Here is a 12,996-nt window from a genome sequence, read left to right as displayed (position 1 = left end):
GCCAAACGTTGCCGACCCCTGGACTATAAAGTCCATCCTGAAAATATTAAGAATTTTCTCTTTTCTTCCTATTTATTACACAACAGAAATTAAAAAACATTGCAATGTAAAAGTTAAACGTGTCTTTTATGGGGTTCCTACATCTCCATCTGCTTTAAATAGTGAATCATTCTAATTTAATACAGCATGTTATTGAAGGCAACAGAACTATCAACAAGAAAATACAACCGCTTCTGAGTTTTCTATTAAAATCTAAGCACTGGAGTCAGTTTTCAATAAATGGATTCACTTAGTTAACATCAATAATGGTTAAACAAGTTTTCAACCACTATAGCCACTATTCACCACTAAACATTTCTTTAGGTGGTAACCAAAGAGGCTTTGAGGGCTTCCTCATCTACTTACCACAGAAACCTAAATCTGACTCAAGAGACATAAATGTCCTCTTTTCGCCTTATTAAATATAGTCACTTAACTTCTGCTTATGTAGAAATATGAAGATTCACCTACTTACAACTGAAATTCTATTGAACACACACATTTAAAGAGTACACTAATGGCCTAACCAAGGATGGGCTTGCTAAGTTGTATGGCAACACTTTCAACCAGCCACATCAAGCGCAAATATAAAATATTTTTAAACACTAAATAGAAAACACTTAATAATTTTTTTGACTGACTCCTGTGTTTTGTGCCTGATCATTGAAACACAGATCTGGGAGGAAGTTCAATTCAGCTTTTGGCTTGAAATAATTTTTGTCTTAAAATGCAAAATATAAAAATGAATTAGGGACCAATTTTTGTTCTTTCTGAATCAGGTAAATAAAAGAGCAAAAGGGAGAGGTCAAGTAACTTTAAATTCGCTGCTCAAACCTCATATTAGTTTCAGTCAGAAATATCCCAAAACAGAACTGCAGGCTGGCTAGTCTGTCTGCTAAATGCCTTGATCATTTGTGGAGACAACAAATGGCATGAAACTCAGAGGCACAGCACAGGGGAAGGGACTCTGAAAGATGCTTTAAGCCTGCTTTGTGCTCTCCTGATCCTGGACTACTTGGGGGCTGGAGACACCCACAACACAACTTAGACAGGCTCCTAGGGCTGTATAAGTAACAGCAGCTTCCCCAGGCTGTCCTATGGGTCACAGTACTGCCTAGAATCTTGCAACACTGTGTGCTGCAGCCACACCCTTGACACACCCACTTCACCAGGACTTGCAAAGGGTCCTCCAAAGCCAGCCTTATGGCTGACTCTGACAGTGCCTGTGCCAGGCTCATGGGGAGCTTGGCTCTTAGGGCCCCTTTTCATCACATCACCCCATTACCTGGTGTAAGGACAGGAGTGATGGTCTTGCCCAGGATCCCGAGTGGTTTTTTTTTTTTTTATGAACACTCATGAGATATTAGAATAATTTGAGAAATCAATTAACTTTTTTTTCAAATTCAAAATGAAAAAAATAATTAGAGCACATGGCTGAGGGGACTGGCGATGGGGAACAGACTTGTTTAATTGGATCCAGGCAAAGACAGTAGTGACTAAATTTATTAACAAATGATTAATTTGGTTAAAGAAGTCACATGAGAGCTGGTTGCTGCAATTTTCTAGTAGATAATTATCAGATGCCATGGACAGAATGGGCAGAGAGTGGGATATCTTTTCACTTCCAGAGTTATCCCCTCAGACCATGCTTGGGACACATTGGTAGGGCAATATAAGGAAGCTCATGCTCCTGGGCTTGTAGTAGCATCTGTGTGGACAGAGGGTTTCACTCTTCAGATGTCATAACTCAGCATCTTTTACAAGCACAACATTTACTTTAAAATTAGTCATTAAAAATAAAGATTTAATAAATTCTTAACTGATTTTTTTAATCTGCATTTTTGCAGCAGAATGTCAATTTGACACACTATGCTTTTGTTAATTGTCCAGCCAGGCACCAAAGATCTGTCTAATAAAATCAATGTTATTTAATGACAGTGTTGTGAAAAGAGAAACTCTGTATTATGCAGAAGCAGGAGGTCATTTGGACCCCGTTGAACCTTTCTTTAAAACTCTCTAAAAAAGGAAGTAACTTTTCCAATAAACTTAAAACAAGATTTATTTGAACGATCTTGGTGAGATTCCTAGGACACAGTAGGACCAATTTTGAGGTGGGCATAAGTTTATTTAAGTCATTTATGGACAAACTAGTCACATCAGAATGGCCCGTTGAGCTCTGACTGACTCTTAGAGGGTGTCAAACGATTGGTGAAGACTTAAGTTTTCACTTCTTCAAAACAATTAAACCATCCATGATTAATGCTAGAATGTACCTGGGTTTCGGTTTTTGCTAGGAACTAGATTTTTTTGAAAACAGTCTGTTCCCTGTTGATTCTGTGGCAGCCATTACAATATAAATGTGTATTTTGTTGACTTGGCTTTCTAGATTTTACAGATTTTGACCTTAGTGATTTGTAGAGAAGAGATTTGTGTGGTTTTGGACTTTTCTATCCCAGTGTCTGAAGATCTCAGAGGATCTAAATTTAGAAATACCATAGGGGATTATTTGGGACACCTCGCATTGGCCACTGTCGGAAGACAGGATACTGGGTTAGATGGACCTTTGGTCTGACCCAGTATGGCCATTCTTATGGTTTTTAAAGTTTATATTTATAAAGCATATCACAAATTCTTTTGGTAGTTTGAAGAGCAGTTTCATCATGGGATATCATGGAAATTAGCCAATAAAATGAAGCTGCTAAATGTACAAACAAATAATTTTAACCTTAGACTGAAGCAACCTACAGCTGGCTTTGGTTCCCACAAAGAGATGCATGTTGCAATATTCCACTGCATAGTTTTATAAATCCCTTAAGCTTCTCTTTTTCATTGCTTCCCTATCAAACAGGGCAATCAAAAAGGCAGGTCCTGAAAACTGCTGAGCATGTCCTGTGAAATGCACACTCAAGTTCAATTAGGCCTGCTATGCTCCCTTTGCATGTCAGTGTTCTCACTGAATTCAGTGGGAACAGAAACAGGACCACTAACTTCAATAGGTGTTTGAATCACTCAGCATCTTCATCTAAGAGTCCAAATTCCCCTTGCGCCTGCTACTCAGAGAAGACAATATTCCCTTTTGCCTCCAAAGCTTCTGCTGGCATCTCTCCTTAGCTACCTCCGAGATATTATTTAAATTAGGTGTTCTCAGATTTTGTCATAGTGAACTTCCCTAAGCTAATAAAAACAACACTGCACCTCTCTACAGTTTATTAAGACAACACAAATAACTGAAAATCCTATATTTTGCAAAGATACAAGTAATAAAGTAGAAGGGCTTTGATCAATATAATTATAAGAGTACAAGTGTGTTATCTTGCACTTCTGTTACAAAGAGTACAAATCGCAGCAGCAATTAAATTGCACAAACATTTTAGGTCATCATAATCCCCACTTACTGTGCGACACATCCCCCAACCCTCACTTCTCTGGGGCCCAAGAATGAAGAGACAAGGTCTCACGGGTGCTGGGCCTACAGGCAGGGAACAGGGATCCCCTTTAGTGCATGTGGCCCATCATGTGAAGGCAGCAGGGTTCCCGGGCAGAATGGGGGCCAGAGTGTGGCACTCACAGGTCTGCAAGCACCAGGAGCTCCGTGTAGGTCCAGAGCAGCAAGAAGTTGAAGAGGGTACTGAGTTAGTAGCCAGGACTGACCACCGCTGTCACCAGCTGGAACTAGACTATTACCATGGGGGAGGGAGTACATCACCCCAACAAGAACTGCACAGGGCCCCGGATCCTCCTGAGACCTGACCTAAACAGCCACAGGGATCCTGACCCCTGTTGGCTCTTCCCCAGGAATGGGGAGGAAGGTGACACCAAGGACCTCAGCAGAGTTCAGAGCCCACTTCACACAAGGGCTGCCGCCTTGATGGGGGTACTGACCCAGAAATGAACAGCTTCAGAGGACCAGAAAGAGAACCCTTCTGGTAAGCCCAGTTCACCCAGCCCCACTGCCCAGGAATGAGCGGTAGCTCTGCAGTGAATGATGCGAATCCCCCAGGATATTGCAGGACAGGGCTGTGATGGGGGTGGGGACCATGGAGAAGGAGGGGAGCCACTACACCACCACTGCAGGGCAGGGCTGAGAAGAGGAGACACATGGGGATAGAGGAGAGCCCCTGGGATACTGCAGGGAGTGCTTCAGCCAAAGGGAGGTGCACCAGAGGAGATGGAGGAGCTCTATCTGAGCTGGGCATCAGCATGGGAATAAAATGGGGGGCATGAGAGGTCCTGTGATGCTGGGGGGGGGGGGAAATGGGGAAGCAGGAGAGCTGCTGCGCTGCAGCAAGCAGGGCCACGCTGGGGAGCATAGCCCTGGGTAGGGAGCAGAGTAGCACCTGCAAGCTGCTTTCCCTGGTATCCCTGCCCCCTGGTATGCCCCCATTCCTGCACTGTTCCTTGGGTGGAGCCCTGGCTCCCTCTGCCCCTTCCCAGCCCGAGCAGAGTTCTGGATTCACTCTGACATGCAGCACCACATCCTGGCCAAAAGACAGGCAACAGGCACCTCCCCTGCTGCAGGCCCACACCTCCCGAGGGAGGCGTACCCCATAATTTGAGAATCTCTGATTTAAACTACTCTCCATTAGTCTTGCTACTGAGATCACAAGCTGTGCTGGAATTTAGAAATTTCCTATTGGCTACATGCTACTCTGCAGACCTGGCCTCACGGACAACATAAACCTGTTATATCCTTCCTCCACCCTCCCTCATTAGCTATGAGTTTATTGAGGGTTACGTTTTTCTTACTGACCTTCAACAAATTTTCTGATATTCTGTGCAAGATTTTGGACACTGCTGGGAAGGTTCCAAGGGTCTTGCTTGATGTGAAGTCGTAATCTCTTTGGACAGCTAAGCTTAGGTTCCATTTCCTGCTGAAACGCTAAGCAAAGGAAAAAAATACCTCTTTAGTTTAAACATCCTCAGAAACCCACTGTATTTCTTTCTGAGTTGAACAGTCTTAACATTAAGAAGTGCCTGCAATTTCCTGAAATTTTGTCTTGACTGCTGTTACCTATAGCTTTTCAGATAATTTAATTCACTAAATACCTGTATAAAAAGTCAAGCAATAAGTAATTAGTAAAGTAAACAAGTAAAAAGTACATCAGTAATAAGTAATTTAAATAACACATGAATTCAACTACGTGTTTCAAGGTTTAAGGGCTTTTTTAAACCTTTATCACATCCACTCAAGAATTCATATAATAGTGGACAATAAGCTATACCAAAATTATCAGAAAAATAATCTTCCTTACTTAACACAGAAACTTTGGCTGTTTAACCTAGACTAGCCTTCAGATCACTAAAAGTATCCCTGACATTATTATGGTATATCTATATAAAGCTGCATTGTCACACAGAATATACATCCCCCTTTTTTTTTGGTTCTTGTTCTAAATCATCTTTGTGAAATGGATATCTTTTTGGGTCTTTAATATTGGATATTTCATATCTTGCACCTAGTTGCACATTTATAATTAAATAATGTTTTCTGAATGGTTTGTCGTGGAAAATTTTGCCAGGCATTCAGTCTGAAAACAATGATAAATATTGGTGTGCATAAATGTCATCTGTGGGTCATACCCATCTTTCCCTAAAACAACTTTAAAGGCTCTAAAAATGAAAATAGCTGCTAGAAAGAAATCTCACTATGTCTGTATTAACTTCTGGGCCGACTCACTGCAGGGTTAGTGAGTGGAAGGGCATGATGCATCAGAGGGTCAGATAACAAGCTGGTATATAAGGGTGTAGCTTCACTGGCTTCAATGGAACTATGCTGATTTATGAAAGCTAAGGATCTGATCAATGACCCTCTATAATTAATGCATTTTATTTGCTGAAAGTTGTATATGTTGACACTAACTCAGAAACCAAAGCATTTTACAGTAGCATTATTTCTATTACCCACACAACATTCAGTTGTATTTCCCAATCTCCCATACAGTCTTTTTTCAAACTCAGTTCACCCAAAAAGCCTTTCAGTAGCAATTTTAAAAAAAGTGTATCAATCCTGCTAAATGGCTCTAATCCTGCAAACACTTCACACACATTTAAGTTTAGACTGAACACTTATATACATGATTAACTTCGGACCTACACATAAAGAAGCATGTATGCAGACCTAAAGTTAATCATATACATAACTCTCAGAAGGATCAGGGCCTCAAATTGCACCTAGAATTATTTTAAATAATTAATATTTAGAATAAGAATTCACACTAAAGTGTTGCTTATTATTATGAAGTACAATTTTACAAGAAGAAAATATCCACAAAGATAGAAAAAGTCAGGCATTAATAGTTAAATGTAATCAGAAAGTGCTTCAGTTGCTAGAACAGAAATAATATGAATAAGAAAAAAAACACTTGTAATATGTTAAAACTGATTTTTGCTTCAAAGCCTCAGCAATTTTATATTCAATTCAGATGCTGTAATTTCAGCTTAACTTTCAAGAAAACCTAAATGCCTTATGCAAGGAAAGTGAAAATGTACTAGCTAAGAATAGTAATATCTATGTAATAAAAAATTTGAATGGCAATTATTCCAGAATGTAACATGAACAGAAAAGATTGGGTTGTTCTTTAACATCCAAATCAAATACTATATTTTCATACAGATGTGCCCTGTATCTCTTTGTGCCACCTGTTGATTCTAGTAGTTAGCTTTAAATGTTACCTTGCAGGCCTCGACCTGGCGTAAAGAACTTGGTTTGTTCAAAGGCCCTCATTACAGCTGGTCCTTTCAGAAGATTGACAATTGAGTCTACCTGTTAGGATCAAAGTTCTGTGAGTGGCTTGCCTTTTTCATAGCAATGTTTAGAAAGATCTGCTCTGAATGAGAAAAAAGGAATAGTGAAAAAATGATTACTTTATATTTGTTTGTAATTACGGTAATTTAAATGTTGGCTGTAGCTAACAACTCAAGATTAGAAAATTTGTTAGGATAAATCTAAGGAACTGTTCTCTTCAGTAATTCTGGGTTAGTAGCCCCAGGGAAGGATAAAAAGTAATACGTTTCATTCAAGTAAACAGTGGAAAGCAGAAGCAGCAAGGAAACCCCCACTTGCGGCAGCCAGCTTTTCCCTGATGGTTTGAATATAGACCAATACTGTTAAGCAGTCTAAGGAAAAAAAATCTCATACCTGACCAAAAAGATGCTCCAAACAGCTATGAAGTTTGTCCTGTTTATCATGAGAAATGCGAACACTTAAGGGAAGTTCATCACCTGTGTGTAAAATATTTTAAATCATAATTAACTTCAGGGCTCAGCATACTTTTCAAAATCATACAGATCTGGGCTACTCTGCTATGCATACAAGCTGATGCTTAAGCTTTTAGATCGTTCTGTATTTAGCACTTTACACTAATCTGAGATTCTTTTGTAGGCTAGTTTTATAATGTAGCAAAAGTAAACAACAACAACATGGCATCTGTACAATAAATCACACATCACCCTTTGTGAAGTAGGTAACTATTGTATTATTTATACCCTTTTATAAACTAAGGGCCAGAAACTTTAAGCAAAATGCCCAGGCCATATTGTAAAAGTTGGAAACAGAAACTAGGAGTCAGGTGTCCCTGATATGTGTTCCACCAACTAGACCACAGTTCTCTGAAAGAAAAATGACAAGATCACTAAAATATCAGCTAGCTATTTATACCACCTAGACCACAGTCACTGAATGCACTGACATAACATTTTTATAAGGACCCTGCAAATATTTCACAATCTTAATACTATTGCTAATGAAATGGCTCTGATAGTTCAGTAGTTTTTCAAGAGGGATAAATATGGCATTAAAACGAAAAAGGAACTATCAAGTGGCAAATAGGTAAGAATTTGCATCTATGATTATTTAAATTCAATTTGTTCAACCTTGACATAGAATAGAATATTATGGTGAGCGTGTCTTTCTGAGGTCTCACTCTCCCCAGCATTTGTACACAGTGGAATTTTGTATTCAGAGTCTTATCTCCTCTCTGAGACAGAACTCCCTGTTTATGTAAAATTCCTCTTCTTTTGAGCAACATAATGCATTGCCCAGGCCAAAGTGGGAAGCTGGTTAAAATGAGTCTCTGACATCTTTTACTAATCCACTATATTTTCAGCTGGATTGGAAAATTGGCTTTGTTATACAGAAAGGGTAAAAGTGCAACATACACTAAGCAGAAGTGAAATGCTACACTCTTGCCACTGATTATGATGAAGACAGACATGCCTATGAATAAAAAAAACAAACAAAAACTATCTCCAGAAGAACTAATAGAGGAATTTGTAGATTATTTTTTAATCTTACCTGAGTCCATTTCATCACTGTGAAAGTAAGAACTGCACTGGCTACTGCAAATGCTGGTAAATGAGGCAATGGAGTTCCTGTTGCTATTGCAATCACTTGAAAAACAAAACAAAATAGTGCATCCTGAAGTACAGGTACTATATCAAAGCACAAAAAGTACAGTGCCTTTCCTTTATCTTAAACTTTCCTCTCTTCCCGAGACCTTTTACAATGCTTTACCCTTGACTTTAAGTTTATGACATCATACAAAATATGTAGAAACTACTATTTGTCTCTGATAGGACTCAGAGGGCTAGATTCCCAGAATAGATGCTTCGGTTGTCCCCATCTCATGTGTGTGAACAAGTAGTTTCACATTGAAAATATACAGTTTTTTTGTTTGTTTGTTTTTAAATGGAGATATTCCATCTCCTAGAACTGGAAGGGACCTTGAAAGGTCATCGAGTCCAGCCCCCTGCCTTCACTAGCAGGACCAAGTACTGATTTTGCCCTGATCCCTAAGTGGCCCCCTCAAGGACTGAACTCACAACCCTGGGTTTAGCAGGCCAATGCTCAAACCACTGAGCTATCCCTCCCCCCACATAAAAATCAAGTAACTTTTCATGCAGGTGAGTGGCTGTTTTTGGAGATGTGGCCTCAAATGTGTTAATTTCTCCACATTTAAATTCTGTACACCTACTGTGACAAAGTTCCTCCTCTATCTTGGTGGGTCCTGCACTTATTGGCGGATTTTCTTGCCTCAGAGATTCACCATGTGGGTTGGGGAACAGCCCAGAGACCTTCCCCTCTGGGAGAACCCACAGTCCAGGTCAATTGGGAGGTTTGGGGGGAACCCGGGCCCGCCCTCTACTCTGGGTTCCAGCCCAGGGCCCTGTGGGCTGCAGCTGTCTATAGTGCCTCCTGTAACAGCTGCATGACAGCTACAACTCCCTGGGCTACTTCCCCAGGGCCTCCTCCAAACACCTTCCTTATTCTCACCACAGGACCTTCCTCCTAGTGTCTGATAACGCTTGTGCTCCTCAGTCCTCCAGCAGCACACCCTCTCACTCTCAGCTCCTTGCGCCTCTTGCTCCCGGCTCCTCACACTTGCACCACAAACTGAAGTGAGCTCCTTTTAAAACCCAGGTGCCCTGATTAGCCTGCCTTAATTGATTCTAGCAGCTTCTTCTTAATTGGCTCCAGGTGTCCTAATTAGCCTGCCTGCCTTAACTGGTTCTAGCAGGTTCCTGATTACTCTAGTGCAGCCCCTGCTCTGGTCACTCAGGGAACAAAAAACTACTCATCCAGTGACCAGTATATTTGCCCTCTACCAGACTCCTGTACCCAACTGGTCTGGGTCTGTCACACTACCTACCCCATAACTCTTATAAATGATGAAGCATGCTGGCTTCGGACTTGCAAACTGGAATTTATAATGAGGTTAGAAAAGAATTAAACTATTAAACAAGATTAAAAATGACAATTTTCTCCCTTTAACCATGGTTTATGAGCCTACCCTCTGAGCTACTGGCAGTGCAATAGGATAAGTGCTAGTGGACCTCTGCACCTGCACAAAGCCCCAGTGACTTCTCTGGAACTCTCTGTGGCTACAAAAGTCTACTCATGTGAATCCAGATGAGGGCTCCTGTGTGTATAGAGTAGGGGGCAGGTGGTAGTGGTGAGGATTTTACTTCTCCCTGTATCTGATTATATGGAGACTTCTACTATTTTTGGTACTGCAGAGATCACTGTACAGTCATGTGATTTTTTTTATGCCAAATTTGTGTTTCTGTACAAGGAGTGAGAATGAATTCATCCATATCACACTGAGGGGGAAAAATCTAAGATTTTTTGTAAACATATTTCCAAATGGATTTGAACCCACAGGCTGTAACAGCAACCAAGTCAGCCATATCATCTAATCAGCACCAGAGTATTTGGTTTAAATGTAAGTGTTTTCAGGTGTTAAAGTAATTATCCAGCAGAGGGAGTCCACAATGTCCTATGAATGTAAGAGAAACTTATCATCTAGGTACCTCTCAATCAATTTCCTGCCATTATAGGGGCCTTGGGCATTGATGCATCTCAGTCCCTTATTCTCTGCCAGTGGCACATAATAGCTCAGTCTCCTGAGAGCTGTAATACTTTTTGGTCTAGTTCTGGCTGTTGGGGTTGGTATGGGGGTGGCTGAGGGGTGTTTGGCAGCTTATGATACAGAAGAGGTCAGACTAGATGATCGGGCAGTCCCTTCCAGTCTTAAACTCTATGATTCTAAATTCTATTCTATAAAAGCATTTAGTTTAAAATGGCTGCAGAGTTCCAAATGCATGCCCTACTTCATACCATGCATAACAAAGTTAATAAAATAGGACTCCATTTTATATTATTATTATACACCTCTACCCCGATATAATGCGACCCGATATAACATGAATTTGGATATAACGCGGTAAAGCAGTGCTTCACGGGGGGTGGGAGGGCAGAGCTGCGCACTCTGGTGGATCAAAGCAAGTTCGATATAACACAGTTTCACCTATAACGCAATAAGCTTTTCTGGCTCCCAAGGAAAGCGTTATATAGAGGTAGATGTGTATTTATAAATTGTTTACATATATGTTAATACCACAAAGAGGGAAGATCATTTTTGGATAGGATGAGGGGGATATAATTTAGGGTGCTGTCCACTAAATGACTGAAACCATGTTGGTAACAAAATGTTTCTAGCATAGAGTCCCGAAGAGTAACGAGAATTTCTGGCTGGATATTAAGAAATATTTTCTGATGATGAGCTCTAACAGACTTTGGAAAAGTCTCCCAAGGGAGAATGGTGGAAAGCTTATCACTAGGGTCATTTAAAACTGGACTGAACAAAGCACGAAAGAATAAAACACGGGTAAACATGGGGGAAAATCATATTTAACCACTTCTTAGCCATATATTTCTGCATAAGTATTGTATTGTGGTGTTTAATAGAAATTTGCATAAGAACACAAGTAATAAATGAAAATGTCCTACATTTCCCATAATGGCTGCTCTCACACAGAGACAAGAGGGGAGGGATAGCTCAGTGGTTTGAGCATTGGCCTGCTAAACCCAGGCTTGTGAGTTCAATCCTTAAGGGGGCCATTTAGGGATTAGGGGCAAAAATTGGGGATTGGTCCTGCTTTGAGCAGGGGGTTGGACTAGATGACCTCCTGAGGTCCCTTCCAACCCTGATATTCTATTATTTCAATTGCATTTACAGTGATTTACTGGAATTTGCTGGTTGTTCATTTAACTACATTAGATAATATTTTTAAAATAGCCACTGTTATAAGTGACAGTTGCACTAATAATTGGTATTATGTGCATGGGAATCTGAGGGGTTTTTTTTGTTTGTTTTGGGGGTATTTTTTACACACGTTAGAAAGATTACAGAAGTTTGGGATCAGACTAAAGCAGATGATCTAAGAAGCATTTAGTTCCTTCCACTTCAGACACCAAACTGCAAGTTCATATCAGCCATGCTGCAATAATCAAACGTTAGCTCATGAAATTGGTCTTCAAAATAACAAAGAGTGCTGCTACTATTCCACCATTCTAAGAGACTTTTTACTTTTTGACCCCAGTAATCTGTTTAAATTGCAAATTGAAGTTAAACTGAATATACATCATCTGCATTTACATAATCCATTCTTCATTCTAAGTATCGGAAAATGTTCACAGTTGCTATGAATAGTACTTCTTTTTCAAAGTATTATATTTTTTAATTCCATAGTAAAACTTTTATTATTGTTAGTACTAGAGATAGGATGATCCAGCAATGTTTAGACTGGGATGTTACCAGAGTTAAATTTTGGGGTTCAGATTTTTATTCAGGTCTTTAACTGTGATTGAGATTAGATCTGGAAACTGACTCAAAATACAAACATTTGGGGGTTTGCTTGGGCCTAATTCCACTACAGAACACCATAGCCAAAACTGTCTGTTTCTATGTTCTGCAGCAGACTGAATCAGAACCTGGCAAATGGATCCATAGTTCTGGCTATGCTCCTCTGGGGATATTCAGATCCAGAGTTCTGGTAAAGGTCCATCTCTAGTTATTATTACAGGAAAAGACTTGTATTACAATAGAAAATAATACATCTTGATTACTAAAATATAAAATTCTCCCTTTACAAGAAGTAATAACCATTGTATTTTGATATTCTTTAAAGCCATTTTGAAAATCTACAATGCTGCACATTATGCTGCTGTATCCGAAAGATTGAAATAAAAAAGATTATTAGTAAATCTACCTGTATGAATCCCTGTTGCTGATGGTGTCATGACCAGAATCTTCCTGCTCATCACCTGCTACATTGAAACAGACCCTTTTCCCATTCCTTTCTCCCTTTTCATTGTCACTGTCTGCTGGTATTAAGGGCTCAGGTGTTTTACGTTCTGATTTAGGAGAATAGGTTATTGAAGAGAGAAGGCTGCAATGTGACAAAATTAATCGGGATTAATGCATTTTTTCAAAAGTAAGCTGATGATAATTATCATCATCATCCAACATGCAATACTACATTTCTCTGTTGTTCTTTTCCATTATTTTGTTCCATATGAAAAGGCCACAAAACCTGTTTTTTAATTCAGACTCATGTCCATTGTAAAATGATGGCCAACTAAAGCCAAAAAAAAAAAAAAAAAAAAAAAAAAAAAAA

The 12,996-nt window shown here is 39.8% G+C and overlaps 1 protein-coding gene across 1 annotated transcript in view; it reads right to left on the bottom strand.

Moving 5' to 3' along the window:
- PREX2 (phosphatidylinositol-3,4,5-trisphosphate dependent Rac exchange factor 2) overlaps positions 1–12,996 on the bottom strand; it is a 288,646-nt gene that overhangs the window by 102,344 nt on the left and 173,306 nt on the right. The window contains exons 26-30 of the mRNA XM_026662446.1: positions 12,589–12,768; positions 8,333–8,427; positions 7,178–7,260; positions 6,712–6,802; positions 4,790–4,918 (exon numbers count right to left, since the gene is read on the bottom strand). Of these exons, the coding sequence (XP_026518231.1) occupies positions 4,790–4,918; positions 6,712–6,802; positions 7,178–7,260; positions 8,333–8,427; positions 12,589–12,768 (578 nt within the window). The remainder of the gene's footprint in view (positions 1–4,789; positions 4,919–6,711; positions 6,803–7,177; positions 7,261–8,332; positions 8,428–12,588; positions 12,769–12,996) is intronic.

This window comes from Terrapene carolina, unplaced genomic scaffold, assembly GCF_002925995.2.
Source record: "Terrapene carolina triunguis isolate 2854851 unplaced genomic scaffold, T_m_triunguis-2.0 Scaffold58, whole genome shotgun sequence".
In the NCBI taxonomy this organism is placed as follows: domain Eukaryota; kingdom Metazoa; phylum Chordata; order Testudines; family Emydidae; genus Terrapene; species Terrapene triunguis.
Note: the sequence above shows the minus strand (reverse complement) of the source record. Positions and strands in the feature narration are given on the sequence as shown.